This window comes from Peromyscus californicus, unplaced genomic scaffold (genome assembly GCF_007827085.1).
Source record: "Peromyscus californicus insignis strain IS unplaced genomic scaffold, ASM782708v3 Scaffold_7__1_contigs__length_154581171, whole genome shotgun sequence".
NCBI lineage: Eukaryota > Metazoa > Chordata > Mammalia > Rodentia > Cricetidae > Peromyscus > Peromyscus californicus.
In genome coordinates, this window is record NW_026294595.1 from 107641984 (window position 1) to 107669700 (window position 27717).

The window sequence follows — 27717 nt, forward strand, 5'->3', positions numbered from 1 at the left end:
GATTCTGTTGCGTTGTTGAGGTGGCTCCTTACCACACAGGAAAGCATACCATCCAGGTGAGGAAACAGAAAGACGGATGTGGGTGCTGCAAGCTAATGGGTTGTTTGAAATATCAGCTTTGTTGTTTAAACCTGGGGAAAGGTCTTAAACAAGGTGCTTAACTTCCCAGTCCCTTGGTGTCCTTACTTGTAAAAGAAGGTAATGACTTAACCATTAGGTTTGCAGGAAGGAAAGGTGAAGGCCGGGCGGTGGTGGCACACGCCTTTAATCCCAGCACTTCGGAGGCAGAGGCAGGTGGATCTCTGTGAGTTTGAGGCCAGCCTGGGCTACAGAATGAGTTCCAGGACAGTCAGGGCTACACAGAGAAACCCTGTCTTGGAAAAAAAAAAAAGGAAGGAAAGGTGAAAGGCAATGCTGTGGTAGATTCTAGAGGAAGGTGCTGAGAGGAACTGTCTTTCAGAGGAAGAGATGCAATTGGCAGGATTCTGGGGAGCCTTCCCTTCCACCAGACAAAGTGCAGTTCCCTTCTTAAAGGGGAGCACGAAGGTCTCCCACCCTGGAGCTCATAAACAGTCCACAGAACACGGCTGTAGTCAGGTTGCCTCTGATCGTACCACAGCAAAAAGGGAGAAAGACTAGAGGGTCACAGCAGGTATGGCCTGCCAGGTCTTCCCAGAACACGCAGAGGTAGCAAGACTGCAGGGGATGTGGGTAGATCGGAAAGGTAGCTGCATGCTGTTTACAGTCTACGAAGACCCTCCATCCCAAGTAAGGTCACAGTCTGGTGCTATGGGTAGACATGAAATTTGGGGAACATGTTTTGCTCATCATGGAGTGGAAATAAAATAGGAAGCAGTGGTTCCACTCTGCCATGTCAAATCCTTCCCACCACGCAGGCCCAGTCACTTGGGTGTATTGTCCCTGACACATGGTGTGACCATCCTCAGATAAGCCACAGGAGTAAATCTGTCCTGTGTCCGTGAGTGTGCTGTCTTGAGTAGATGTGAAAAAGACAGGCCTGGTATTTACCCAGCTGCTCTCTGTGCTGTAATTTCTTTCACTACAGCCAAGTTCACGCTACTAAAGTTCTAACCAACTCTTTCTTACATTCCTAAAAATGTCACAGTCAGCTCTCTCTGGTTTTGTGTGCCAACTCCAGCATAAATAGCACACTGCCTTGCAACACCTGTTTCAATTTCAATATCACCAACCTGTGAAAGGGTAAGCTTCTCTGACATGCTTCCTAAAGAGCCAGTTCAAAATCACCTCCAGGTCCCAAGGATGCCCTGCCAACCTTTGACATCCTAATTGGTCCCCCTTTGTGTTTTCCTCTGAGGAAGCACTCAGAGTTCCAAACTATAACCACAAGCCCCCTCCACAGCTAATGATGGTTCAACTTATACTTTCCAGTCTTTGATGGGACAACATCAATATGCATTTGGTAGGAGACATTATTTTGAACTCTGCTATCTTCTTGGGCTGACTAAATGCAGTTATGGTACTCTTTTGTGATGCCCGCAGTGGCAGTGAGGCTCATCTGAAGGCAACCATGACACTGGGATGGAAACAGCCAAGATGTGAGTAGATTGGTTATATTAAATGTAATCCCAATTTATGACGTTTCTACTTTACCAGGAGTTTGCTGGGAGTACCCTCACTATAAGCCAAGAAACACCCGTATTTGGCTCTTCTTTAAATTCCCAGTAGGCTCACGGAGTCCAGTTATCCACATCCTTGGATGCCAGTGGCAACCACAGTATCAGTCCTCAGCAGGTGCTCACTGATCAAATGTGCTGAGGCCAAGTGTTTCATCTTGTTTTGTCTTTTACACACGGCAAGCACTTAGCATATCTCTCCCCAACTCATACAATGTCATGATTTTGATCACACTACACATGTGGGATTTACTAGATGGGCTTATGTGACAGGTCCTGAGCAGTGTCCTGAAGCTGGGTGCTAAGGAGTTCTCATCTGACATTGGAGGCCTGGAAGGTTTCTGGAGGGTTATGGTGATATTTTAATTGTACTGAAATGTGATTTTATTTGTATGCTAATAAATAAAGTTGCCTGGGGGTCAGAGCTAATAGTAAGCCATAGCAGAAACTGGGCGGTGGTGGTGCATGCCTTTAATTCCAGCTCTTGGGAGACAGAGCTAGGCGGATCTCTGTGTGTTCAAGGATACAGCCAGCATGGAGACACACGCCTTTAATCTCAACACCAACCATAGAAGACCTGGAGGTCTGTACAGATGGGCAGTGATGAGGAGGTCATGTGGTTGGGTTTACAACCAATGAGAAGGTAGAATAGAAAGTCAATAAAAAGCACAAACACACAGGAAGTAGGTCTCTTGCAGAGAGGTAGGGCAGCAGCGGCAGTGAAGGGTAAGGTTTTTAATCTCAGCTCTTAGCTATTGCTCTGACCTCTTGGCTTTCATCTCTGAATCGGCTCTGTGTTTCTTATTTAAAAAGACGGTTACATCTACAGAGGGTCATTGGTATTCAGTCCATGTTGAATGGCCAAAGAAATTGGAGTCTGATGTTAGGAGAGGATGGTGGCAGGTCAGCAGCAGCAGCAGCAGCAGCAGAGTAGATGATGATGATGATGATGATGATGATGATGATGATGAAGATGATGATGAAGATGATGATGAATTTTCCCAAGAAGAAACTTCTTCCATCAGCTAATTCTCTCTGGAAGCACCCTCACAGACAAATCTAGAGGTGTATCCTCTAGACGATTCCAGAACCCATGGAGTTAACAACTAAGATTAACCATCATAAGGATGACTCCCATGTCTGCTTATGCCTGATTTATTTATTCAACAAGATGTGCAATGCAGTCACTGTAAGCCAAGTCCTGTTCTAGATGCTGGGAATAGAGTGTATGACGAAATAAACAAAACCCCTGCCCGTCCACAGTTTATACTCTACCAGAACGATAAGCTACAAATAAGTAAAGTGTGTATCGTGTTTTACTGATAATGTTAAGTGCTCCGGAGACTAATGAATTGGAAGAATGGACAAATGGAGAGAAAGTCTGTGACAGCATCGCTGAAGAGGTGGCCTTGAAGCAAAGCTGTAGAGGAGGGAAGGAGGGGGTGTGGAGCTGTTGCCCTGTATGAGGGTATATACTAAGTGCAAAGGACCTGTGGCAGAAACGTGTATCCGGAATGGTGCAGAAGCCAGAGCCGAGAGGGGTGAGAGGAACCAAATCTTGAAGGGCTGGTAACTACTGTAAGCCTTTGGCTTGGAATACTCATTTCAGCCCAGCAGTGAGCGACAGAACCTTGTGTGACACTGTTCCTGTAGAGACATCTTCACCCCAGATAAGGAACCAATTAACAGACCACAGTAAGGACATCAAAAGTCCAGTTTGGTGAACCAGTGAGTTTTACTGGGGTCACTTACAGGAACTGAAGTGACCTAAAGACCGCTGTATCCCCAAACCAAATGCCAGCATGAGTGACAGTTGACAAAAGCTGGAAAGCTGAAGGACATTGCACAGCCTGCAGGCAGCTTGTGGACATACCCTTTCTGTGGAGTTCAGTCGGTCTAAGCCTCTTCCGGTTCAACTCGGCTTGTCTGAGAGTATCTCTCGGCAGTCTTTGCAACTCGTGTGTGCTTGGAGAGGGAGGGGCCTAGTGAATCTTATTAGTTTTAGGGACTTCCTAAAGCTATTTTGAGGTTGTTGCTTTGCTGTTGTTGTTTTGTTTTGTTTCCTGTCTTGGAGGAAACTGATAATTATTCTAGTCCACTCTGTCTGCCTGCCAAGTGGAAAATGGACTGTGAGGACACAAGGACTGAAGCAGGAAACCTGTGAGGAAGCCATTCATTACATAGAATGCTGGTGATTTATGGCAGTGGGACACAGCTCTGCAAGTATAATTTTAAAACCCATTGAATTTTGGACTTTAAAAGGCTGAGACTTATTGTATGAAACCATATCTCAAAATACAATATTTAAGTTGCAATAGCAGCCACTGTGTCTTGGGGGTTCCCACGTGTCCACCACAGTAGGGACTCACCATTTGCTCCCTCATCCTGCTTCTGAGGTTCTCATCATTAGCCTCTTCATAGAGATAAGGAAGTTATTGTCCCACAGAATGAAGCTACTACTCCATCATCACACAGCTTAGTTAAGTGACCTAAGTGGGATTGGATCTAATTTCCCCAAACTCTTAACCACACACTGTGGAATCTTAGATGACAGGGGAAGTGACTGGGGAGATGAGTCATATCCAAGATGAGTCATCAGGACTCAGATTCCAGACTGGGCCAGTGTGGTCCTGATGCTGAATTCTCTGCATCCCTTCTAATGGAGGCTGCAGGAGGCCCTGGCACTCAGGCATAGCTGAGCCTTTAAGTGCCTGGTGGATAGATAAGAACTGCAGAAGCCGTCAAGTGATAGGTAGTCCAAGATGACATCTCCTTAGCCCTGATGAGATGCAAACTACCTAGTCCAGAAACTTATCATGGAGACTGGGCCAGAAATGTCAGGGCACAAAGATGAAAATATCATTCCCTTGGGAGTTCTAAAAGGCTTCCCAGCCCACCACCTACTTTGAAGGACTCACAGAGATGAGTCTCGGCTGCTCCCTATACCTCAAAGATATTATCATGAGAGTCTTTGTCTCTAGAGGGAGTTACAGAAGAGTTAGCCCACTGAGTGGTCTATGACTCGCTGGTTGTAAGTGAGGGATCTCATAAAGGTCCATTAAAAGGTATTCCTTATTGGCTCCTGCACTGAGTCTGTAGTTATACTCACGGACAGTCTCCCCTTGGACATCTTCAGGAAAAGGTTGTTTGGAATGGCTCCAGGAATGTTTCAGTGTGGTGCCTACCAGCACCCATTAGCGCTTTGTAAGAGCACACTTTGTGCAAAGTGCCAATTCGGTTTTGTGTCTGGTATGTGCGTGGTGTTAGACTGTAGAACTGGTAGAAAGTTGGATGATTTCTATGCATCTCTTAGAACACTGTAACAAAGAGGCAGGATGTTCTCCTGAGCTACTTCTTACTCATCCCCAAACGGTCTTGGTGTCTTTCACTGGAAAGAACCAGGAGAAATGTAAAAGGCTATGAAAAAGAGGAGTTGGGGCAGTGAACGACTCAGTATTTCAGCAACTATTCTGAGCCTTGTATGACATTCTTTGTTCCTTCAAAGCAAGAAGATGCAAAATCCAAAAATGGCACTGCGTGGTTCACCTCATGCAGAAGGCATGTGCTCAGGTTTGTCTCTGCTCCCTCCATAGTCCCACAGGCAGAACACTTTCCAAAGTATTATGGTCAAATAGTGAATTTCAAGCAAACCATTGGTCGAATTTTTGAAGAATATTTGAGGATGTCTGTTTTAGGAAGTCTAAGAAACTAGGGACTCAGGGATGACCTTTTCCCCACAGACAGTTCTCATCTCCATGTTTCTTTGATCTTCAGCCCCTCCTTGGGCTGAAAATGAGTATAATGCTATCATAGTTAGGGTTATTATTGCTGTGATGAAACACCATGACCAAAGCAACTTGGGGAGGAAAGGGTTTATTTGGCTTATGCTTCCACATCACTATTCATCATCAAAGGAAGTCAGGACAGGAACTCAAACAGGGAAGAAACCTGGAGGTAGGAGCTGATGCAGAGGCCATGGAGGGGTGCTGCTTACTGGCTTGCTCCTCATTGCTTGTTCAGATTGCTTTCTTATAGAACCAGGACCACCAGCCCGGGGATGGCACCACCCACAATGGGCTCAGGCCTCCCATATCAGTCACTAATTAAGAAAACGCCCTACAGGCTTGCCTACAGTCCAGTCTTATGGAAGCATTTTCTCAGTTGAGGTTCCCTCCTCTCAGATGACTCTGGCTTGTGTCAAGTTGACATAAGAAGCACCTAGGACAGTTGCTTTGAAACTCTTTACTTTCTTTTCTGCCTCTGGGTTAGAAGTTGGCACATGCTGTAATGGACTTAGTCTGATAAACCTTGGTACTCCTGTTTACATTTAGAGCTGGGGTACCACTCAACCCTTCATATCTGCCAAAGATTCTTTGTCCTGCGAACTCTGTGAATTTGCCTCCACTGTGCTTCTGGAGTGGAATGGGAGACAGAAAAGACCAAATTCAGTAAATGTTCTAGCATGTTTTATGCCTTGTCAGATAATATGTCTTCTAAAGGTCAAAATAGATTGTGTTGAGATGAGCATATGGATTAGTGATATGCCATTCTAGACAGTATCATGTTCATGTGGCAATATAAAATTTCTTTTTTCTTTTTGCTTTTTGCTTTTATGTAAAAGAAATGAAAGGCAGGTAGGACAGAGACGGGGGCGGGGAGAGGGGGGTCAGCGATCCTTTAGCAAAAATTACATTTGCATATTTATTACCCAAAACAAAAATATGGGTAATTATATCATGAGAGCACTTAGGTTATGATATTTACTTAACAATAATGGTTCCTCAAGGACCATTATGAATTATTGGGAAATAAAATATTCATAGGTGTATAAAACTGAAATTCTTCCATGTAAATTTTTCCCTGGACATTCCACCTACAGAGTGCAGTTTTGTTAGGTAAGAGCTGCCTGGGGTTGCCATGTTCTACAGTCCCCATAAATAACTTTAATTTCAGCATCAGCAGGAAGCTGCCTCACAGAGCAAAGTCATCAAATCTCAAACTCACGAGGCAGAACCAACTTACATTTCATGGCTCCTTGGGATGAGAGCAGAGACCAGCAACCGCATTCAGCAGCCAGAGGGGGCGGGGAAGAAAGAGAACTCAAAACCATCAGGGCAGGACTGCTGGGACACTCTCCCTAATGGCTGCTAGCCTGAGAGCCGCGTGACTTAGAGTCATGGCCACCCTTTCTGATCGGTACTGAAAATGCCACATATTTAAATGGTTGTTTTCTAATGTGGCTGAATATCAAACCTCCATAGGAAGACTGTTATATCCAAAGGCTTCTTCATAGGAAGGGGGTAAAGAGGCTGTGGGTACCCGGGCACCAAGGACACAGAGAAGTTGATACTAGGAGATGGAAAGATTCCCCCAAGGGAACAGGACAAAGGTCTCAGTTTCTCACCGCTCAGAATCAGAGGAATATTAGAGTATTAGAGGAGGCATGTGCCACAAACCTGTGCTTCTATCCGAAACCCTGTCAGACTTCCTTTTTAATCTGACTGAGGATTGAATTTAGGGCCTGAAACATGCTAGGCAAGTGCTCAACCACTGAGATATACCCCAGATCTTTGTTTACTTCTTAGTTTGAGTCCAAGATCTCACTAAATTGCCCAAGCTGGACTTGAACTCACTCTCTAGACTAGTCCTTCATCTTGACATCTTCCTGTCTCTGACTCCAAACTGAATGGAACTACAGGCCTGGACTCTCGGGGTTGGTCAAACTTAACAGTTACTCCTAGCTCCCCTCTGCTTTGTGGCTAGGAAGAAGCCCAAGGTCACCCAATCCTTGCATTAATCCTGTCTGTGAGACCCTTTTTCTGCGTTTGCTGTGCACCTATCTGCTCTACACAAGTGAGCATTTGTCAACCTGTGATGCACACACAGCATTTTGCTGAGCCTCGAGGGCACACTGAAGCTACAGCTTCCATTCTTATCTCAGGGTCTGTCAGCTGTCCCTTCTTGGTCATTAGACAATGTCCCGGGCCTCTCATTAATTCTGAACTGCCCAACGGATTATTTTAACCCAAATTTCCACATAGGTGCAGGTGTGTAGAGTCTCTCTGCTCTCTTCTGAAGCTTGAAGTCAAAGAAAACTGAAGTGTCCTCTCACATGGTCACAATGATCTGCTTTTTTCAGCTAGAGTTTCTAGAGGAAAAAAAATGCCAAAATTAAGAAAAGTAAGTGTGATCTGAATGGAGAAAGTGTCCTTCCAGTGAGGGTAATTCCCTTCCTGTCTTGTCTCTGGGCATTACCACTGAGTAAGCAAGGACAGCCTTTGTCTTTGGACACAAGCTTTACACAGGTATGGGAAGTAAGTGACATGTGCTGTGGCCTCAGTGTATCCTGGAACTAAGAGAGCAATCCTACCAGCTCTACAGAGTTTGTATTATGTGATGTTCATACACACCCATTTAAATCTCAGTCCCTGGTATACTCATTTCAGAAAGCTAGTAGTGTCTACAGGAGCTGATGTGACAAATTCACATTCAAGTGTTTGGGTGTATTTATTCGTGCTGTTTCTAAGCTGGGAACTATCCAATCCAAATACTTACCACCAGCAGAATGTATAAATTGTTCCACACAATATTATGGAAAACTGCACAGAGTTAAAGAGCACGAATACAGCCATCTATAGAAACATAGACCTCAGTGTTCAGACACAAAAGAGCACGGGCTCCATGGTGCCATTTATACACAATTTTGAAACAGACTGAAGTTATCTGTGGTGTTAAATATTGGAAGTGGAGCTTTCTGGGTTCTGGGAATGTTCTGGATCTAGATGGTCACTACATGGGTACATGTGTTAAACTTTAATGACCTATACACGTAAGGTTTGTGGACTGCACGAGGTAACTCAGTTGATATGTTAAATTTTTAGGAAGAAAATTCTTCAAATTCATTTTACAAAGAGAAAGAAATCTCAGCCCTGCCTTTTGCACTGCACAATCGTGGGTATTTTGTGTCTTTTCTTTTAGTCTCGTTTTGCTCATCGGTAAAGGGGGTATTAGAGAGCTGAGCATTTGGTCCTATAACATTAATTGAAAAACCGTATTGTAACATATAAGAAAGTGCTCTGTAAACCAAGTCTCTTTACCTAGTGAGTGTGTGTTAATGGGAGGGATACACAAAGGTCATAAACACCCTTCATTCTAGGTACCTACCACTGCTACCAAATGCATCGTTAGTAACATCAGGTGGTGTACCTACCACTGCTACCAACTGCGTGGTTAGTAACATCAAGTGGTAATTTGCCAAAAGCACGAAGGTCTCATCAAAATTATCAAACTCCAAGCATTGGTAACTCTCCACCCGCTCTGTCTCCTTCCCCTCTTCACCCTCTTCCATTTATTTAGTTATTTGGCAGCTGGGACAGGGACATCATACACATTAAAGGACAACTTGTAAGAGTCTATTCTTTCTTTCTACCAAGTGGGTCCTGGAGGTCGAATGCAAGCTGTCGGGATTAGCGGCAAGGGGTTTTACCCACTAGGCACTCTCCCCAGTCCCCCAGCCTGCGGTCAATGTCTTGCTTCCTCTCAAGTGCATTAAAGAATAAGTTGAATTATCTGACATATCTCATCATATGCAAGCTTCAACTGAGGAACACCCCCTACTGTGTTACACAATGATATGGCTTTACCTCCGGACTTTTCTTGAGAAATGTTCACTTTATTAATATTTATCTGCATGAAAGTTGTCTGGTGATACATTAACCACAGTTTGGTGGGTCAAAAAAAGGTAAAACATTTCTTTCTTGAGGCTGGGGATAGGCTTGCTATTTCTTTCTTTATTTCTTTTTTTTTTTTTTTGGTTTTTCCGAGACAGGGTTTCTCTGTGTAGCTTTGCGCCTTTCCTGGAACTCACTTTGTAGACCAGGCTGGCCTCGAACTCACAGAGATCCGCCTGCCTCTGCCTCCCGAGTGCTGGGATTAAAGGCGTGTGCCACCACCGCCCGGCAGGCTTGCTATTTCTTAATTATTTCAAAATACGTCAAGAATCTTACCTAACAGAGAAACTGGATACAGTAAGTATTCCAGAATCAAACTTACCCAGGGAAAGTTACTTGCTGACATGAGGCTTTGGGGGGAGGGGAGCTTGGTGAAGTCAAAGTCACAAGAGATAAATGTCTACCCTGATGGCCACCAACACAGGGAGTTCTGGGGACATGGACCTGCAGGGCAACAGTTTCCACGGGTGTTCCATCCCCCACCAGGCATGCTCTCACCTTTAATCTCCAGCCTTGTGCCCCTAACACTGAAATTAACCTCAGGATTTACCAAAGCCACAGTGTTTGACCGACAGTCAGCCAGCCATATAAACAAATGAATTGAATTAGTGAATTGGGAAACAAAAAATCCATAGTTAGTGCCCGGACTCTAGGTGGTTTGCTCTATTCGCCATTTGTTTGTCTGTTTGCTTTCCAATTTGCTCTCTGATTTGAGCCGTCTCTCTGGGAGACTGGCCCTTGTAAATGATTTTCCTCGTTTGCCCTGCTATTTCCAGGTAGCTTTGGTTGCTAAGAGGCACTGGGTTTGAAAAGAAAAAAAAAATGTGTTTTTCCCCTCACCCTCTTTGGAAAGAAAACATATCTCTGGCAGTAGCAGCTTCTCTGGTTTCCAGCTGCTGCCCAGCACCTTTCCCAGGGCCCCAGATCTTGCCTTAAGTGGCCTCTGTTTCTGGGCTGCAGGGTGGCTCTATCCTTCCATCTCTGGAGAGGTAGCAGCTCTCTGCAGTTACTAACCTCTGGATTTTCTCAGTTTCCTTACCTGCTTTTTCAGTGTTTCTAATCCCTATGTATTCCTTTCAGTACCAAATTCCCTTTGTTGGTCTCATTTTCAAGGCCAATCATTCCAGAAGCCATTTACAAAGCCACACTCTTCTTAAATACTGGCCCCTGGAGCTGTGTTTATTCCTCCTTAGTTCTTTGAAAGAATTCCTGGGAAATACTGTTTCCCATGACTTCTTTTCCTGGTATTTTGTTGTGCTATCTGAGATAATATTATGTGTAGAATATCATCAGCAATCAAAAAGCTAAGTCTTACTAGGCGTTGTGCCACACACCTTTAATCCCAGCACTCAGGGAGGCAGAGGCAGGTAGATCTCTGTGAGATCAAGGCCAGTCTGGTCTACAGAGCGAGTTCCAGGACAGCCAGAGCTATACAGAGAAATCCTGTCTCAAAAACAAACAAACAAACAAACAAACAAACAAACAAACAAAAAACATCAACAACAGAGCTAAGTCTTTCCAATATTGTCAAGATGCCAGCTGCTTCTATACCAATATATGGGTTTGGTGTCATCCCTGTTAAAACTAGCTATTTTTAACCTTTGCCAGCAGATAACAAGATTTATTAAAATGATGCAATATAGAGTTAATGAGTACTGAGTCAGTAAGTAGACAGACCCGAAATGGAGCACACCAGGGCTAAGTAGTCTATAGAAACATGTCCACACACATACAAACTCTGATTTCTTTTTCAAGGTGAATTATAGGGGAGTTATGAAGGGCCATCTCAAAACAGGATTCCCAGGAGAAGCCCATGATATCATTAAAAACTGTGACTGTATCCCTCTCTCAGAGTCTAAGCCCTGGTTCCTTTAGTGTTTCCCCTTCCTTTCCTCTGAGACAAAAATGTACAATTTGGCAGTATACTCCCAGTATCCTTTACTCCAGTACAGAGGAATCTAAAAGTGAACGTAGAACCTGGCTGTTGGCCAGGGCTGCCTCCTTGCCCCCAACTAATTGGCAATGATGAAAATAGCTTTCCTTCACCAAGGTTATCTTAATAAGCAAAAACACTTAGCCCAAACCCAACCTGCAAAGCCAAAAAGATGATTTTAACATTGTTTAATCATGATTTTCTAGGGGAAAAGAAGAGAGAGAAAGTATTGGGAAACCAGAGTGCAAATACTTCAAGAGCCTAGCAGTTTTAAATAACTACAGATACCTGGTACATTTCAAAGAGTAGTATTAACCTTTGTGTGATGTCAACAACAGAGAGAGAACCTCTCATGTACTTTACCTTTTCCTCCCTCCTTCACTCTTTTCTTGCTAGGCTAGGCTAGCCTAGAATTCACTAGGCAGTCCAGGCTGGCCTCATATATATAGTGAGCTACCACACCGAGCACATCTCCTGTTTCCAGTATCCACTGCTTTACAAAGCTTCTAAGCAAATTATTTTGATCCACAAACATTCATCTTTCTTTGTTTTGGAAGAATTTCAGGTTTTGTAAAAATGCAACAATAGTATGCTATTGTAGTGTATTGTTGATCGTAATTGCCCAAATGTTTATTTATTTTTTCTTTACTTAACCAGGCATAGTGGTGCCCATTTTTGATACCAGCATTCAGGAGGCAGAAGCAGAAGGATCTCTGTGAGTTTTAGGTTACCCTGGTTTACACAGTGAGTCCCAGGCTAGTCAGGGCTACATGAGTGTGGACACACACACACACACACACACACACACACACACACACACACACAATCTGTCTCTTTCTCTTCTGGTCCCAGGCACTTCAGGAGCTGCAGGTTACCATTCAGACATGGTCAAGACCAAGAACCACACCATACACAACCAATCCTGATTATGGCACAGAAATGGTATCAAGAAACCCAGATCACAAAGATGACACGAATCTCTTAAGGGTGTGGACCCCAAGTTCCTGAGGACCACGTGCTTTGTCAAGAAGCACAAGAAAGGCCTGAAGAAAATGCAGGGAAACAGTGTGAAGGCAATGAGTGCATGTGCAGACGCTGTTAAGCACCCCCCCCCCCAGTGAAACCCAAGGTGGTTGAGCCCAAGCTGCCAAAGGGCCCCAGCCACAAACTCAGCCATCTTGCTTTGTTACCCATCCCAAGCTCGGGAAGTAGATTAGAGCTACATGGCCAAGGGTCACAGACTTTGCTAGCCAAAGCCCATGCTCAGACCAAGGCAGAGGCTGCAGCTCCAGCGTAGACCCAGGCTTCAGCTCCAGTTCAGGCTCCCAAAGGTGCCCAGGCCCCTGTGAAGGTCCCATAGAAAAGGTTTCTAAGTGCCAAGACAGGTGGACTGGTGTGACACACCTACACACTATTTGCAGAGGATCAGTAACGTATGCTGTTTTTACAAATAAACTTGGGGCAAGATCTGTTTTTTTAAAACAATCTTTAAAATATGAAAGTGATTTCTTTTTTTCTCTTTTCCTTATATCTTTTTTCTCAAAATTTGAGACTAGAAATCTCAATATGCATTTCCTAAAAACAAAGAATATTTTTTGAATATTCAAGGGACTTGCCTCAAAATCAACATAGACATACCAACACAGTTAGAGGCACAGGTCACAGTGGAGGGGTTGGGAAACATGACAGGATGGCCTACTGAAGTGTGCCACAGGGTTGGAAGCAAAACTAGAACTCGGGAGGCAGAGCAAGTGGATATCTGTGAGTTTGGGGCCAGCCTGCTCTACATAGAGAGACTTTGTCTCAATAACTAAATAATTAAATTTGTAAAAAGTCCCTCCTGAAGATGTGAATGATGTCTTGAACTAGGGAAAGCAGCTGGTTAAAAGGTACTGGGCCACAAGGCTTGTGGCTTTTTGCAGGTCATTTACAAGTTATGTTTTAATTTATAAATTTTGACATTTTCTTATAAATCCGTTTTGTCCCCCTTTGGTTTTTTACAAAGTACTGGCCTCTCTAGTATAACAGACTGTGTCTTTTCTCACACAGTCTCTACTTCTGTATGTAGCCTACGTGGGCAAGAGTTCCCAGTCTTTCTCTGCCAATAGGATTCTTTCATGTTCACATTTTACTTTCTTTTTCAATTTTTTAAAAAAGATGTATTTACTTTTGTGTGGATGGGTGTTTTGTCCACAAATATGTCGGTGTACTTTTGGGCAGTTCCCAAGGAGGCCAGAAGAGGGGTCAGATCCCTTGGAAGTGGAGTTGCAGACAGTAGATTGTTAGGCACAATGTGGGTGCCCGGAATTGAACCTGGTTATTTCAGTGCAGCAAGTGCTTTTAACCATTGAGCTATCTCTCCAGCACCCTATTTTATTTCGTGTGTGTGTGTATGTGTGTGTGTGTGTGTGTGTGTGTGTGTGTGTGTGTGTGTGTGTGTGTGGTGGTGGTGGTAAGGGGTGTGTGAATAATGGAGATCAGAGGGTAACCTTGTGGAATTGGTTCTTCTTTCCACCTTTAAATGGGCTTGAATTCCAGTGGACTTGCACTGTTGTGGGATATTCACCAGAGAAGACTGCTCAGACATGGGTCTAAGCCAGGATCCCAGTGTAGCCCCAAGTCTTCCTCAGGGTGAACTTTTAAGCACAAAAACCATGTTCTGGATTGACATACTTCAGTTAACCAGAAGTGGAACTATGGAAGCTAAGAAGCAAGATTAGGACATTTAGAGACTTTCCCAGAACTATGGACTTTAATGGACTAGGCCTTTGTTTTAGTTTCGGCAGGTGGTACTCAGTCTATGGGCTGAGTTTTCCAGTCTGAATGGCATTTCCATCATGGAGTCAGTTGTGTTAAGGTCTGGGGGGACTACTTAGGTTTGGGACCCTCTTACAGTATGGCAAGCATTCTACCTACTGAGCCAAATTCCCAGGCCCTCACATGTTCACCCTGATGTTGCTTTCACCAGTTTCTACTCTCCTACCAAAACACAATAGGATGATGTAATCTTTACATCTTTTCAAATTTTACCTGTTGTCTCAGAAATAGCATTTTCAAGACAATTCTGAGGTTCTGGGCTGATGATATAGAACAGTGGTAGAGTGCTTGCCTGTGTGCCCATGGCCCTATATTCTCCACACCAATGCAGAAAAACATAAATAAAAATTTAAAAGCATATATTCTGTAGCTGCAGCTTTGGTAAAAATAATCTTCCAGGAAGATGTATCTATCTATATACTCAGCACATGCAAAAAGAATTGGAGACTTTTCAGGAAAAGGAACTGGAAATCTCTGTCTGGTTGTGTCTGTAGACACCTTCATCACCTAACCAAAGAGATCTCAAATCAAGTTTCACTGTTCCTCGGAATCTGTTATCAGAGCAGATTGTATCTCTTCTGGGCAGGACGCTTGCCTGTGCTTTTTCCTGATTCCTTATTAGGCTAACAGAATTCATGTCAAAAATAATCTGGAAGATGTGTTATCATCTCCTTTGCACACGTAATTTAAAATGCATTTCTATCTCAATTTAAAAGCAAGCAAAGATGAACAGGTTTTCAAGGATGTACTGCAAGTTCCTGCAAGGTGGATACTTCATACCCTGCCCTCTGGCTATGCCCCTGTCATAAAGGAGTAACTAAAGGCCAAAAAAAGGGGTGGTGGTGTTAACAACCTAAATAAATGTCTATCAGGAAGAGCTGGTTAGATACCAAAATACCGGTTCAGTGCAACACAGTGTGGCCATTCAAGAGGAAAAGGGGGAAGGAGAGAGAAGAACAGCACCAGTTACATATGTTCCAAATTAAACTAGGCCTAAGCCACAGAACGTGCTTACAGGAGGAACAGAACTTGGAAACTGCGGTTAAAAGAGAGAGATAATTTTGCAGAGCATCCTTTTGGCCTGTCTGATTTTTTTTTTTTTCAAGCCCATCTGATAAGCACTGTATGTGGGGTGGGAGGTGTCTGCAAACGGAAGACAGACAGAGGCATAGATGGGAAGACAGATACCCAGACCTAACATCTGAACCAAGAGCAGGGTATGTATTTCTGGCTGCACACTTTAGGTTTACCGCCCTCACTCTCTTGTAAAGCCCTAAGAACCGCCTGTGTGTCCCAAGCAAGGATCTTCCTCAGCTGGGCAGAGGAGATACAAAACTGACCTCCTCATTTACACACATCAGAATCACACTGACCCACAGCCTCAAACTCGCGTTCTGCAGGCTCCGAGGTGTGTGCGGGGGAGCTGGAGCGCAGGCGCGTGCAATCTGAGCTGGACCCTTGCCCCTCCTTGCCTGGAACAGACAGCACCTGGCGTCCCCGCACCCCCTCCTGCGTCTGCTGGGACCCAGAGCAGGGCCATGCTCACTGTCTGAGGTTCCGCCCGCTGGCGCCGCCCCGGGGCTGCTCCGTGACGTCAAGGCTGAGCAAGGGGCGCCCCCGCTCGCCGCTCGCCCCCGGGCGCTGCACCCCCCCCCCCCCCCCCCCCCCCCCTTCATAAGAGCCAGGCCTGCGTCCACCGCGCCACAGCCGCTCTGCGGAGGTCGCACCCGCTGAGCTCCTCCTGCGCGCAGCTGGCGATCGGGGCCATGCAGTCCGCCGTGCTCCTCAGCCTCCTGGGCGCTGCAGCTCTGGCCGGTGAGTGGCTTTCAGCACCTCGGACAGCTCCCGGACCTGGGCCCGGAGCCCCGGGCTGGAAGAGATAGATTTCGTTCTCCATCCGGCCTCTTTAATCAAAATTGAGAACACATATTAGTTATTGCCTCACTGAGCTGTGAGTTGGGGAAACGAGAGCCTCCCAGCCTTTTCCTGCTTTCCCTGCAGGGGCTGTGCGGCCCTAGCGAGCAAAGTCGCATTCTGTGTTCTCTGCAGAGATGCCAAGCTCTCTAAGGGGCTAGAGAGAGCCTTGTAGTCTGATTCTATGTGTGACTCTTGACAGCACTGCGGCTGCAGCGGGGTGGGAATGCATGCAGTTGGCACCTGCCGAATTTCCTCTGTTATTATAAAGACGCCGAGTTAGAACTAGATCCGTGTGCATATAATGCATTTTCCTCAGCATGTCATATATGTGTGTGCAGTTTTTCATGCGCATGTGTTTACAGGGTTAACATATTTATGCTTTGTATTTGTGTATCTAGGTAGAGGTAATTCACGTTTAAGTCGATCAGTTTTTAATTTATGAATGGAATCCTCGCTGGACATTTCTTTTGGACTCTAGAAATAAAAATAACAAGACTGTGTAATAACCATAAAAGTACCTCCGGAGTAGTAAACTAATGTTTCGGTCAATTTTCGAGGATGAAAACAGAGGGAGTTAACATTTGATGATGATTTCTGTGTGGAAGATTGTGGTGGTTGAATTTCAAATTACTCTAAATTTACTCAATGATCTCTGATGATTTGAGAGTGTATTTGTGTTGGGATACTGATAAGTAAGTAAGTACAACACCAAATTAAGCTAGCAGCTTTCTTTGGCTCTTTGGCTGCAGAAAAGTGTTTTGTTCTGAGACTGAGATTTCTAACTAGACTTGACTCTATAAATATAAACCTTTGATTGGCAGGAATCACTCGATTCAATGTTTGACAGAATCAAAGCCAAAGGTTATTTTATTGCAGTCACACTGTCCTCAATCTTTAAAAATATTCCTATGAATAACTAATACATGTTCTCAATTTGATTAAAGAAAACAAACTGAATAAATTTAGAATTCTTAAAGTTCAAAGTATTTCAGAAAGGCGTTGCTGAAGAGGTCACAGTGATACTGTACATTGTGCTCTAGATTACAAAACAGTAACATTTTTGTAACTCACTTTACTGTGATGGTTAAACATTTTCATACCTCCTACGGAGGAATAAAAACTCATATTTAATAGTAACTAAAATGGAGTTATGATACCCTCTCATATTTTAGGCTATGATTCACACATTATGCAGCCTATCTCTTTAAAATGTCTGACTCAGTGGTATATAAGCTATCCACAGACTGTAACCATCTCCACTATCAAATTTCAGGACTTGCTCATCACCCCAGAAAGACCCCTGTATCTTAGCAACCACCTCTTCATTTCCTCCTCCCAAAATCTGGCAATGAGAGACTTCAAGTAGTTTGTTATTTAGCAAAATCCTGGTTGGTAGGGAGCCCTCAGTAAGTCATCTAGTTCATTTTCTACCATTAAGAGCTTATAGAAGGAGATCCACGGCTGGCTGGATATGGTGAGTATTGTACACTTTAAAGATTAACATGGATGACCTAACTGTAGGATATCCATATCCATACCATATGCAGAAGGATATTTTTTCGCTATGCAGACCTTGCTTGACTTTCAACCTAGTGGACTTTGGGGGTGCCCACGGTTTACTAGCAGAAGATCACACTTAACCTCTGTAATTTCCATCTGGGATTAAACCTTAATAGTCTTATGGATGTTGACACTTCAGAAGTTATTACCAGACTTATTATGTGATAATTTTTTAACCATTTGATAATTTCACTCTTCCATAAGTGTTAAATTTATTTCTTACTTGCTACAAAAATAAGTTACAACAGGTTAGGGAACTCAATATATCTTTAGTTATTACTTTGCTATCACAGATTCTGTTGGAAGAAATGCATGTCATTTGGGAGTCTCACCAAGGTACACAATATGCCTTCATAAACAAGCCCTAGTTCCTTTCTATTAAGAAGAGTCTGAGGAGCCTCCCTCAGGGAAACAGCGATGGTCTACAATAGTAAGTTGTAGACTGAGAATTGTCTAGGACAATGGGACATCCCTTGACCATCAGATCTGATAGAAGTTGATACTTCAGCTGTAAGAGTAAAGTACTCACTTTACATTGGGGGAAACAACAGACAGAACTATATATGTGGAGCTGCGTTGCTGCAGAAGGTCTGGAAGGCTGAACTTGGAAAGGGTGACTTCTTTGTCACCAGGGGAGCAATTCTTCCATAGATACTTTCCAGAGAATTTCACAGATTTCAGACGAAAAGAGAAAAGCGCCAAAGTGAGTATGTTCTCAAAATAGCAATCATCTGGAGCATAAAAGACCGGCCTGGTGCTGGGGTTGTAGCTCAGCTGGGGAGTGATTGTCAGTCATGTGTGAGGACCTGGCCTCAATCTTCAGCAAGCAAGAAAGAAACGGAAAAACAACACCCAAACCTCCAAAGCCAGGCATATGACCCTGAGGGCCAGCAGTTGGCCAGCCAGGTCTTATCTAACCTGTGTTTGAGGAAGAACTTGGGGTCTTTCTTCATAGCTTATTAGGCACTTTTCAAACAGTTTTAAATGATCCTAATAAGCTAGATAATAGTGGACTGGAGAATTTGATACTTCTAATGGTGTTTACACAATTGTATACAATGTAGGGAAACATTAATATTGAAACAGATGTAGAAGCAAACTGTTTAAGCAAAGGTTTTGAGTGATTAAGGATCTAATATCCATGTGTTTTGGTTGTTGTTGTTGAAGTTGGTTTTTATTTGTTTGTTTTTTGAGATAGTGTCTTTCTACAAAGTCCTTTAAGTTATGTAGATCAAGCTGGCCTCAAGTTCACTCACAGAGATCCTTCTGCCTCTGCCTTTTGAGTGCTGTGATTAAAGGTATGCACCACCATGCCTAGCCTTTAGCAGCTGTGTTTTTATAAGTGAGTTTAGGGGAGATTTTCTTGGAAACAGGAATAGGCAGATGGAGCTATTTGGCGTGGATAAAGGGAAAGGATTGGGGAGGGCACCTGATTCTATTTCAATTAAAAAAATTACAGCACAGAATGTAGAAACTGCACAGAGTATACAGCTTAACAAACTTTTCACAAATATAGGACAACTGTGTAACCAGCACAAGACATAGAAATTGCCAAAACTTAAGAAGCGCTCTCATTTATGGTTTGAATTTGATGCATATAGGCTATAAGGCAGCATTCCTTTCCAAATGTTTAAGACATTGCTGGAGAACAGCTGTGTATGTTTGTGTATTCACACAAGTCTGTACATGTGCACACATGTGTACAAGCGACTAGAAAATGATGATCATGGTCATCATCCCAGCCTCGGTTCTGCTAAGTATTCATTCTGCATCCCCCTCAAAGAAAGCAGGGCGAGTCTGCAAATTTGGCATTGAGCCTCCAAGAAATCAACTCAAGACATTTTCCGTTTTTCTCTTTCAAAGCTGTCGGCTCAGCTCCAGTGGATAACAGGGATCGCAACGAAGAAATGGTAAGTTGAGATGTTGGTCTAGAGTCTAGACGTGAGTGTACACCCTGGAGTGTCTCACTCCCTTTGGCAGCCCCCTCCCCCATGTTGTCATGCAAAGCCCAAGTTTTGTCCCTTAGAGTCCAGGACAAGTGATGCCTCCTCTCCTGTAGGAAGCATATGCAACCTTCCCAGAGGATTTAGTCTTCCTGAAGACAGGTCAATTTCCCTCTAAGCATTAGAAATGGGTCTTCATCTCCCTTCTTTGGGCTATCACCACTCAATATCGACTTGGTAGTGTAGTGCCCTGGGAGGCTTCCTCATGATCCTGTCAGTGTGTGTCCCTGCCCTGAGGATCCTGCATCGGTTCCAGGCACATGCTCAAGCCTCCTGTGACAGGAGCTCCTGACTGAATTGTGTTCTAGTGACACCAGCTTCCCAACCCGCTCTTGTGTTTTCTCGTAGGTGACTCGCTGCATTATTGAAGTCCTCTCAAGTGCCCTGTCCAAGTCCAGTGTTCCAACTGTCACCCCTGAGTGCCGGCAAGTCCTAAAGAAGAGTAAGTGTCCCATACTCCAGAAAGACCTTTGTGTCTGCAGTGAACCTTTTTCCTGCAGCTCTGCGTCACCTGCAAATGCATCCTTGTGGTATAATTCTATAGCTAGTGTTGATTGACTAGACTGGTACCTAGGGAGACAGGGATGTGACTTCTGGTCCCTCAGTAACTGTCTGATGGTGGAGAAGATCCTTTAAAAAATTTTTTTTCCAGGCTTGTTTTTTTTTCAAAGAGGGAATTTAGTTGATTGTAGTCTTTGAGCTGTCCATCGGTTCTTAAATTCTTTGGTTTCATATTTTAAAAAAATTTAAAACAGGTCCTCATTTTGGTGGAGAGGGGTGTGGGAAGAGCTTGCTTGTGGGTAGATGAGGAGGTGACTGAGGAAGTGTTGGACGGTGAGAGGAGGTCAAGATTGGGGAACAGCTCTGAGGCTAGTGGAGCATTTTCTCTGTACTGAAGAGCTTCTGTGGGAAACAAAGTCTAAACAGTGATGTAAGCAGTATCTACTGTTACCAGTTTCTACAAAACTATACAGTCCTTGTCATTCGGGAAGTCAAGCCAACTCAAACAAAGGCTGCTCTTGTGAGCACCTTCCACTGCTTTGGAGATGTTAGTCAAGCTGGAAACAGTGAGTTCTTCTTTGTACCTCTAAGATCTCTCACTCTAAGACAAATACTCTTGTGGTTGCTGCACATGGGGTTTATGCATAAAGTGATAAACAACAACCATGGACAACTGGCTCAGAGAATCTGGGTTAACTCACTCTGCCTCTGAATCATCGAAGTTATAGGGGGGGTCCTGAAACATGAGGACCCCCCATTAAACAGTGAATGGAAGCTTCCCAATCACTCCGGACAAGATACTTATGTCTTTCTCAAGTTTTTTTGTTTTGTTTTGTTTTTTTGGTTTTTTGTTTTTTTGTTTTTTTTGTTTTGTTTTGTTTTGCTTTTTCTGCTTGTATCAGCAACAGTTCTAAGTCACCACAGGAAGCAAACGCTACTTCTTTGGGCCAACCCATTTTAATGCTATCCTTCCCTATCTTCCTTTACCAGATGAAAAGGGAAAGGTCTGTCATAAAAGGTCACCAGATAGCCATGATTACTGGGGGTGGGGGTGGTGGGGTGTTACTGAATGCCAGACTCTCCTTGCCTCCAAAAATCAAGTACTTAGCCCTCGGGCTGTAGTTACAGTAATTCCAGCTTGCCAATTGTGTATCTGTTGATACTGCTCCGGAGAACAAAACAGCTGGTTCCGATCTCTTAACAAAGACATGGAATAGGTAGAGATATAAAGGCTGGGAAGATGGAAGTGCTCCTTCAGGGTTACAGCGTCAAGCATCACTCAGGCTAGACACAAAATCAGGAAGGAGCAGGAAAGACTCAGAGCAGAGAAGAAGCAGCGCAGCACAGGCCCTTCTGAGGATCAGTAGAGCAGCAGCATGGTCCCCTTCTTAGGGGCAGCAGCACAGTACAACGTCGCAGCCTTTCTCGGGAGCGTGTGCAGCTTGGCTTTCAGCCTCTGGGGAAGAGGTACACCCTCTGTTACCGGATTTTGCTACTTAGACCCTGTAAATTTCAAAGGAAGTTAAAAGTTTGAACTTTTCTTTTTGTTTGTGGTGGTGAAGCTTGAGCCCAGGGTCTCACTCAGGCTGCGTAAGCATTTTACCACGGAGTTAAATCCCAAGCTAATTATCTGTCTGTCTGTCTCCCTATTTACTTATATATGTGTCTTACTCTGTAGCTCTTGCCAGCCTGGAAGTCACTATGTAAACAGGAGATTGGCTTCGAACTCACGGAGATCCACCTGCCTCTGTCTCCCAAGTCCTGGGATTAAAGGTGTGCACCACCACATCCTGCTTAAAGCGACATCTGATTTTTTTTGTTTGTTGTTTTTTGTTTTTCGAGACAGGGTTTCTCTGTGTAGCTTTGCGCCTTTCCTGGAACTCGCTTTGGAGACCAGGCTGGCCTCGAACTCACAGAGATCTGCCTGCCTCTGCCTCCTGAGTGCTGGGATTAAAGGTGTGCGCCACCACCATCCGGCAACATCTGATATTTAAATGCTGCCTCTGAAGTGTAGGTCAAAGGGAACCCAGCTCTGAGTCATCCCATCCTGTGCTATTGTAGCTTTCTCTTTCCCGGCCTGCTCTTCTTTCTCCTAAGCCAACGGGCAGACTCACATGTGCAACTGAGTGCAGGAAATGCCCTGTTGGCCTGTGTTCCACCCCAAGCCCAGTCTCCACTCCCGCTCTCCTGCACTCAGTGAATGAATAAGTATTTGGGGAGAAAGGAAGAATTGTGGGTTGGGTTTTTTGTTGCTGTTTGTTTGTTTGTTTTTGGCTTAAAGAGACTTTAGAGAAGTCCAGTTTCTTACCACGTACAAGATTTCTCTGGCCAAGGTTGACCAAGGTTGATCTGGTCAACTTTGCAACAGGATGAGTGAGACATGCTCCCTTTTTAACCTAGAAGCAAGGGTGAGCATCACACTTGGGTGTTACAGAGTGAGGAAGACTTCATCGGCTAATCAGCCCTTCTCCAATCTCACCTGCTGGCCTTAGAGCTAAATTTAGGGCGAAGTGCTCAGCTCCAGGCACAAGCTGCTAGAGGCAGTACACATTTAACTCAAAAAAAGGTAAAAATACTCCTGTTCTTGGCACCTAAGGCACCCCACCCCCTAAATCAGGTAGGAAGAGGAGTGTGTGGCTTCTGTTGTCCTCCAGCAGACTCCGAGAATAACATCAGCATCTGTCTGAGTCAGCTGTGAGTGCTGCAGACAGTATCATAGACCCATCAGCTTAAACAATACCCACTAACTTCTCATAGCTGTAGCAGCTAGTGCACAAGATCAGGGTGCCTGATAAGGTCCCACTTCTTGGCTGCACGGCCTACTGTGTGGAGGGAGGTTGTGTTTCTCATGTGTCCTTTTATTAGGGCCCTGCTCTTATCATGAGGGCTCCACCCTCAGGACCCAAGAACCTTCCAAGGCCTTATCTCCCCAAACTATCATAGCATTGATTAGGATTTCAACACAGGAGTTTGGAAAGGGGGCACAGGAAGTCAAGGCTACCACTCAAAGCCTCCCTACTTTCTTGTGCCTGCCTCATTAGCCCCGGCACTGTATATAATACAGGGCTCTTTGATTTGTTATTTAGCTATCTTAAATTCACTTCATAGCCCAAGCTGGCCTAGAACTCACAATCCTCCTGGCGTCATCACGGGCTTTTACACAGTGCAGGACTGTGACAAATGAACTGGAACTCAAATGTCTGTCTACAGAAGGCCAGAGACATGCCTGCAGCTTTGTAAACATGAGAACATTATTACCATGCCAGGCTGTGCTGTAATAGAGAGGTACGAACGAGCTGGAGTTTCTTGGATATTTTGTAAAATAGATACATTTTGTCCTTTGTACATATCAGTTCAAAATGACCCCTGAGGTCTGCTCCTGCTGTGCTTGTTTGCTGTCTCTTAAGCTCCTACCTATTAACCCAATTAACCCAGTAAGCTCCTGTCTAAAAACAAATAGAAAGGCCCATCAGTGCTGTTCAAAAGAAATATAGTATGAACTACAAATATAATTTCAAATTTTCTAGTGGACACATTAAAAAATTTAAAAAACACAAGTGAAATTAATGCTAACAGCCTATCTAATTTTATCTAATGTATTTTATTCACTTAATATTACCCAAATAATACTTAATATTGCCTTATCTATCAAAACTGTTATTTTAACACATTCGCTGATTTTGTATGAAGTCTCAGGTATCAGGTCTCAGTTTGCTCGAGCCACACCTCAAGTGTTCCACAGCCACAAAGAGCTAGTGGGTCCCATGACGGGTGGTGCAGTGTTGACCCTTAGCTGCCAGTGGTCTTGGCTTTGGGTCTTCTATCTGAACTTGGTGAGACAGGTTGAAACCTAAGCCCTCCCAACTAACAACAAAGACAGTGTGCTCTCCACACCTCTTTTCATAGGGTGTCCTTGGGGAGAATGTAGTAAAGACTTCCTGACATTTGGAAAAGATGGGAGAGAGCAGCAAAATGTCAGTTATGTCTTCTGCTGCTGACTCATGAAACGTGAAGACAGCCCAGTGTATTGTAACTTATCCTCAATGTCAAAGAACGTGTGGACCGGGCGGGACTTGAGTGAAGAAAGAGAGAGGCCCTTTCCATTCTTATCACCGGTTACAGCCATGAATTATTTAATGATGCTGAGAAGGGCATCACTAGGCCATTTTGTTGCTGTATAAACATCATTGATTGCATTTATAGAAACCAAGAGGGCTATGACTCACATGATATGATGATATCATACGATATGATGGTGTGGGACCACTGAGAAATTCACAGTCCATTGTGGGCTGAAATACACAACACATGACTGAACTAGGTGAAGTTGTCATTTCCTTCTGGGTAGGGTGCACACAATTGACTCGATAACAAAGTCTGAGAAATAAATTTTGAATCCTCCTTTGAATCTTAGTATTCCCTATTTTGGCTACTTAATGCTATTTAGTTGGATTATAGTTAGAGCTGTTCATTTACACAATGCTAACTTCTCCACCTTACTCAAATATGGAAAGAATGGTCCTGAATCTTATCACCCCAAGTCTCCATATCTTCTATATCTGCAAAACAAGGAGGCTGAACCAGATGAATTGTAAGAGTTCTTCTGGTTCTAAATTCCAGTCTTTCATAAAGTTACATCTCCATTTCAATTTGATCATTGACAGTTACAAATAGAGATGCTGGGTTAGTGAAAAGTTAAATGTGCAGAGCTCTTAGATTTAAACACAGCCAAAGAGCTTCCATAGCATCAGCTTCTCAAAGAATTGAATATATCCTCTATCATGTAACGATTTCCCAGCGTCCACGGGATTTTTAGTGATCACTGAGGCTGGTACTAGAACCTCAAGCATTTTTACAGTTGTGCTTACTCCTATATTTTCATTATAGGTGGGAAAGAGGTCAAAGGTGAAGAAAAAGGTGAAAATGAGAACACAAAGTTTGAAGTACGATTGCTAAGAGACCCAGCTGATGCCTCCATAGCCCACTGGTCTCCCAGCAGGGAGGAAACAGGAGCTCCAGTAGAAGACCCTCAAGGCCAGACAAAGGTAGACAATGAGAAGCGGACAGAAGGAGGAGAACACAGCCGAGAGGGAGTGGACAAACCCCAGGAGAGCCTCCATCCTTCCAACCAACAAGTGTCCAAAGAAGCAAAGATACGCCATTCGGAAGAGAGTGAGGGAGAGGAAAGGGAGGAAGAAGGCGGCAAGAATTACCCAAAAGGGGAGCACAGGGAAGATGCTGGCGAAGAGAAACACCTTGAAGCTCTGGGAGAGAAACAGAGCACCTTCTCCAACAAAAGAAGCGACACCGTGGCTCAGAAAAAAGAGGAGTCCGTGGCCAAAGCAGATGCACACTCGATGGGGCCCTACGAGAAGACACACAGCAGGGAACAAGGCAGCCGGGAGAGTGGAGAGGAGGCACGGAGGCAGGAGAAACAACCCCAGGAGCTTAGCAACCACGACCAGAGCGAAGAAGAATCCGAGGAAGATGAGGAGGACACGGCCTCTGAACTAGCCAAACGGCGGCCCAGGCACCACCACGGAAGAAGCCGCCCCAAGTCCCCTCAAGAAGGGCATCCTGTATTGGAGGGAAGGAGACGTGCCCCTGAGGAGGAGTCGGAGGAGGCAGATGTGGCCACAGCCAGTTTAGGGGAAAAGAGGGGCCACCATCCAACCCACTACAGGGCGTCAGAGGAAGAACCCGAATATGGGGAAGAAATGAGAAGCTATCCAGGGTTCCAGGCTCCCGAGCGCCTTCACGGACCACAGTATGGGGGCAGGGGAAGTGATGAGGACAGCGCTCCAAGGCCTGAGAGTAAGGAGAGCCAGGAAAAGGAGTACAAGAGAAGCCACTCCAACTCTGAACTTGAAAGCATGGCCAACAGACACAGTGAAGAAACTGAGGAAGAGAGGGTCTATGAGGGGGCAAAGGGACACCAACACAGAGGCAGGGGAGGTGAGCCAGGTGCCTATTCTGGTCTTGACACCAGAGAAGAGAAAAGGCTCCTGGGTAAAGGACATTACCCTGTTCAAGAAGGCCGGATAGATACGGCAAAAAGGTATCCACAAAGCAAATGGCAAGAACAGGAGAAAAACTACCTCAACTATGACGAGGAAGGGGACCAAGGCAAATGGTGGCAACAGGAAGAGCTGCTAGACCCAGAAGGAGGCAGGGAGGAAGTGAGGTTTCCCGACAGGCAGTATGCACCCTATCCCGCCACTGAAAAGAGGAAGAGGTTAGGGATGCTCTTCAACCCCTACTTTGGCCCTCTCCAGTGGAAGCACAGCGATTTTGAGAAAAGAGACAACCCAGACGACAATTTTCTTGAGGGTGAAGGTGAAGATGGAAATGGGTTGACCTTGACTGAGAAGAATTTCTTCCCAGAGTACAACTATGACTGGTTGGAGAAAAGGCCCTTCTCAGAGGATGTGAATTGGGGATATGAGAAGAGAAGCTTTGCCAGGGCCCCTCATCTGGACTTGAAAAGGCAGTATGATGGAGTGGCTGAGCTGGACCAGCTCCTTCACTACCGGAAGAAGTCGGCTGAATTTCCTGACTTCTATGACTCAGAGGAGCAGACGGGGCCTCACCAGGAGGCAGAAGCTGAAAAGGGCGGGTCTGATCAGGGAGTTCTGACCGAGGAAGAGGTACAGTATGAGGCTTTTGCTTAAAATTAGAAGCTGATGATCAAGGTTGTTGTTAGCACCGACACGTCTGATAATGGGAGAGATGGGTGGGAAATTTCACTGTGGGGCTGTGAGTCCCCTGGTCACAGCAGGGGACTGATTTCCAGCCACCACCCAGTGTTTCATGTCTTGCTTAGAGAACTTGGAAAACTACTGTCTGGGATCTATCCCGGAGATTCTGTCTGATGAGTACCAGGTGCTGCCTGGGTGTGCAGGATACCTTAGTGCCTAGGCACCTGGTGCTGACCAGGTGCTTCCCATGCTCATGCTGACCACCCAAGCAGCGCCTTTACCTGATTTGATCTTGTCAGATGGTGCTTCACAAGCTTGAAAGTATATCAGAGCAACAGGGATTCCTGACTCCCCAGACTTTCTCATTTAGTAGTTTTGGATGGGACCCAGGAATCTTCATTCCTGGGCAATTGCTTAGGGTGCCCCATCTACTGATGAGGAGAAACACACTTTGAAGACCCCTGATGTTGGCTGGCTCAGGCAGCCTCTACTCTACCTAAAATTCCCCTTTCTCCTTAGAGCCCCCTGAACTGGAGCACATGAATTGACTTCAGCACTCCCCTTTTCTGTTTCTCAGAAAAAGGAACTGGAGAACTTGGCTGCCATGGATCTGGAGCTGCAGAAGATAGCGGAAAAGGTCAGCCAGCGGGGCTGACCGTCGGAGAGGCAGGCGTTCACTGAACAACGCCATTGACGCATCCAAAGGCAGAAAGCAGAATTTCCTATCTATTAAATGTTTGATGCAGTTGGAAACACCATTTATCTTTGCCAGAATGCTAATGCTATGTGACTAGAGTGACTTGTAGCATATTCTTCCTGCAAAATAGACGTTCACATGCCTGTGACAATGACCATGTTACTGTCTTTGAAACATAAACAATAAAAGATTTACCTGAAACTAAA

General features: G+C 44.7%; 1 protein-coding gene and 1 pseudogene across 1 annotated transcript; both read left to right on the forward strand.

Annotated features, from left to right (window-relative positions):
• LOC128101241 (60S ribosomal protein L29-like) lies at positions 1 to 15800 on the forward strand (annotated as a pseudogene).
• On the forward strand, positions 15801 to 27717 carry Chgb (chromogranin B). Its single transcript, XM_052724188.1, has 5 exons — positions 15801 to 15950; positions 19476 to 19522; positions 19964 to 20057; positions 25004 to 26763; positions 27392 to 27717. The coding sequence occupies exons 1-5, from the start codon at positions 15902 to 15904 to the stop codon at positions 27467 to 27469; spliced, it is 2028 nt and encodes a 675-aa protein (XP_052580148.1). The 5' UTR covers positions 15801 to 15901; the 3' UTR covers positions 27470 to 27717.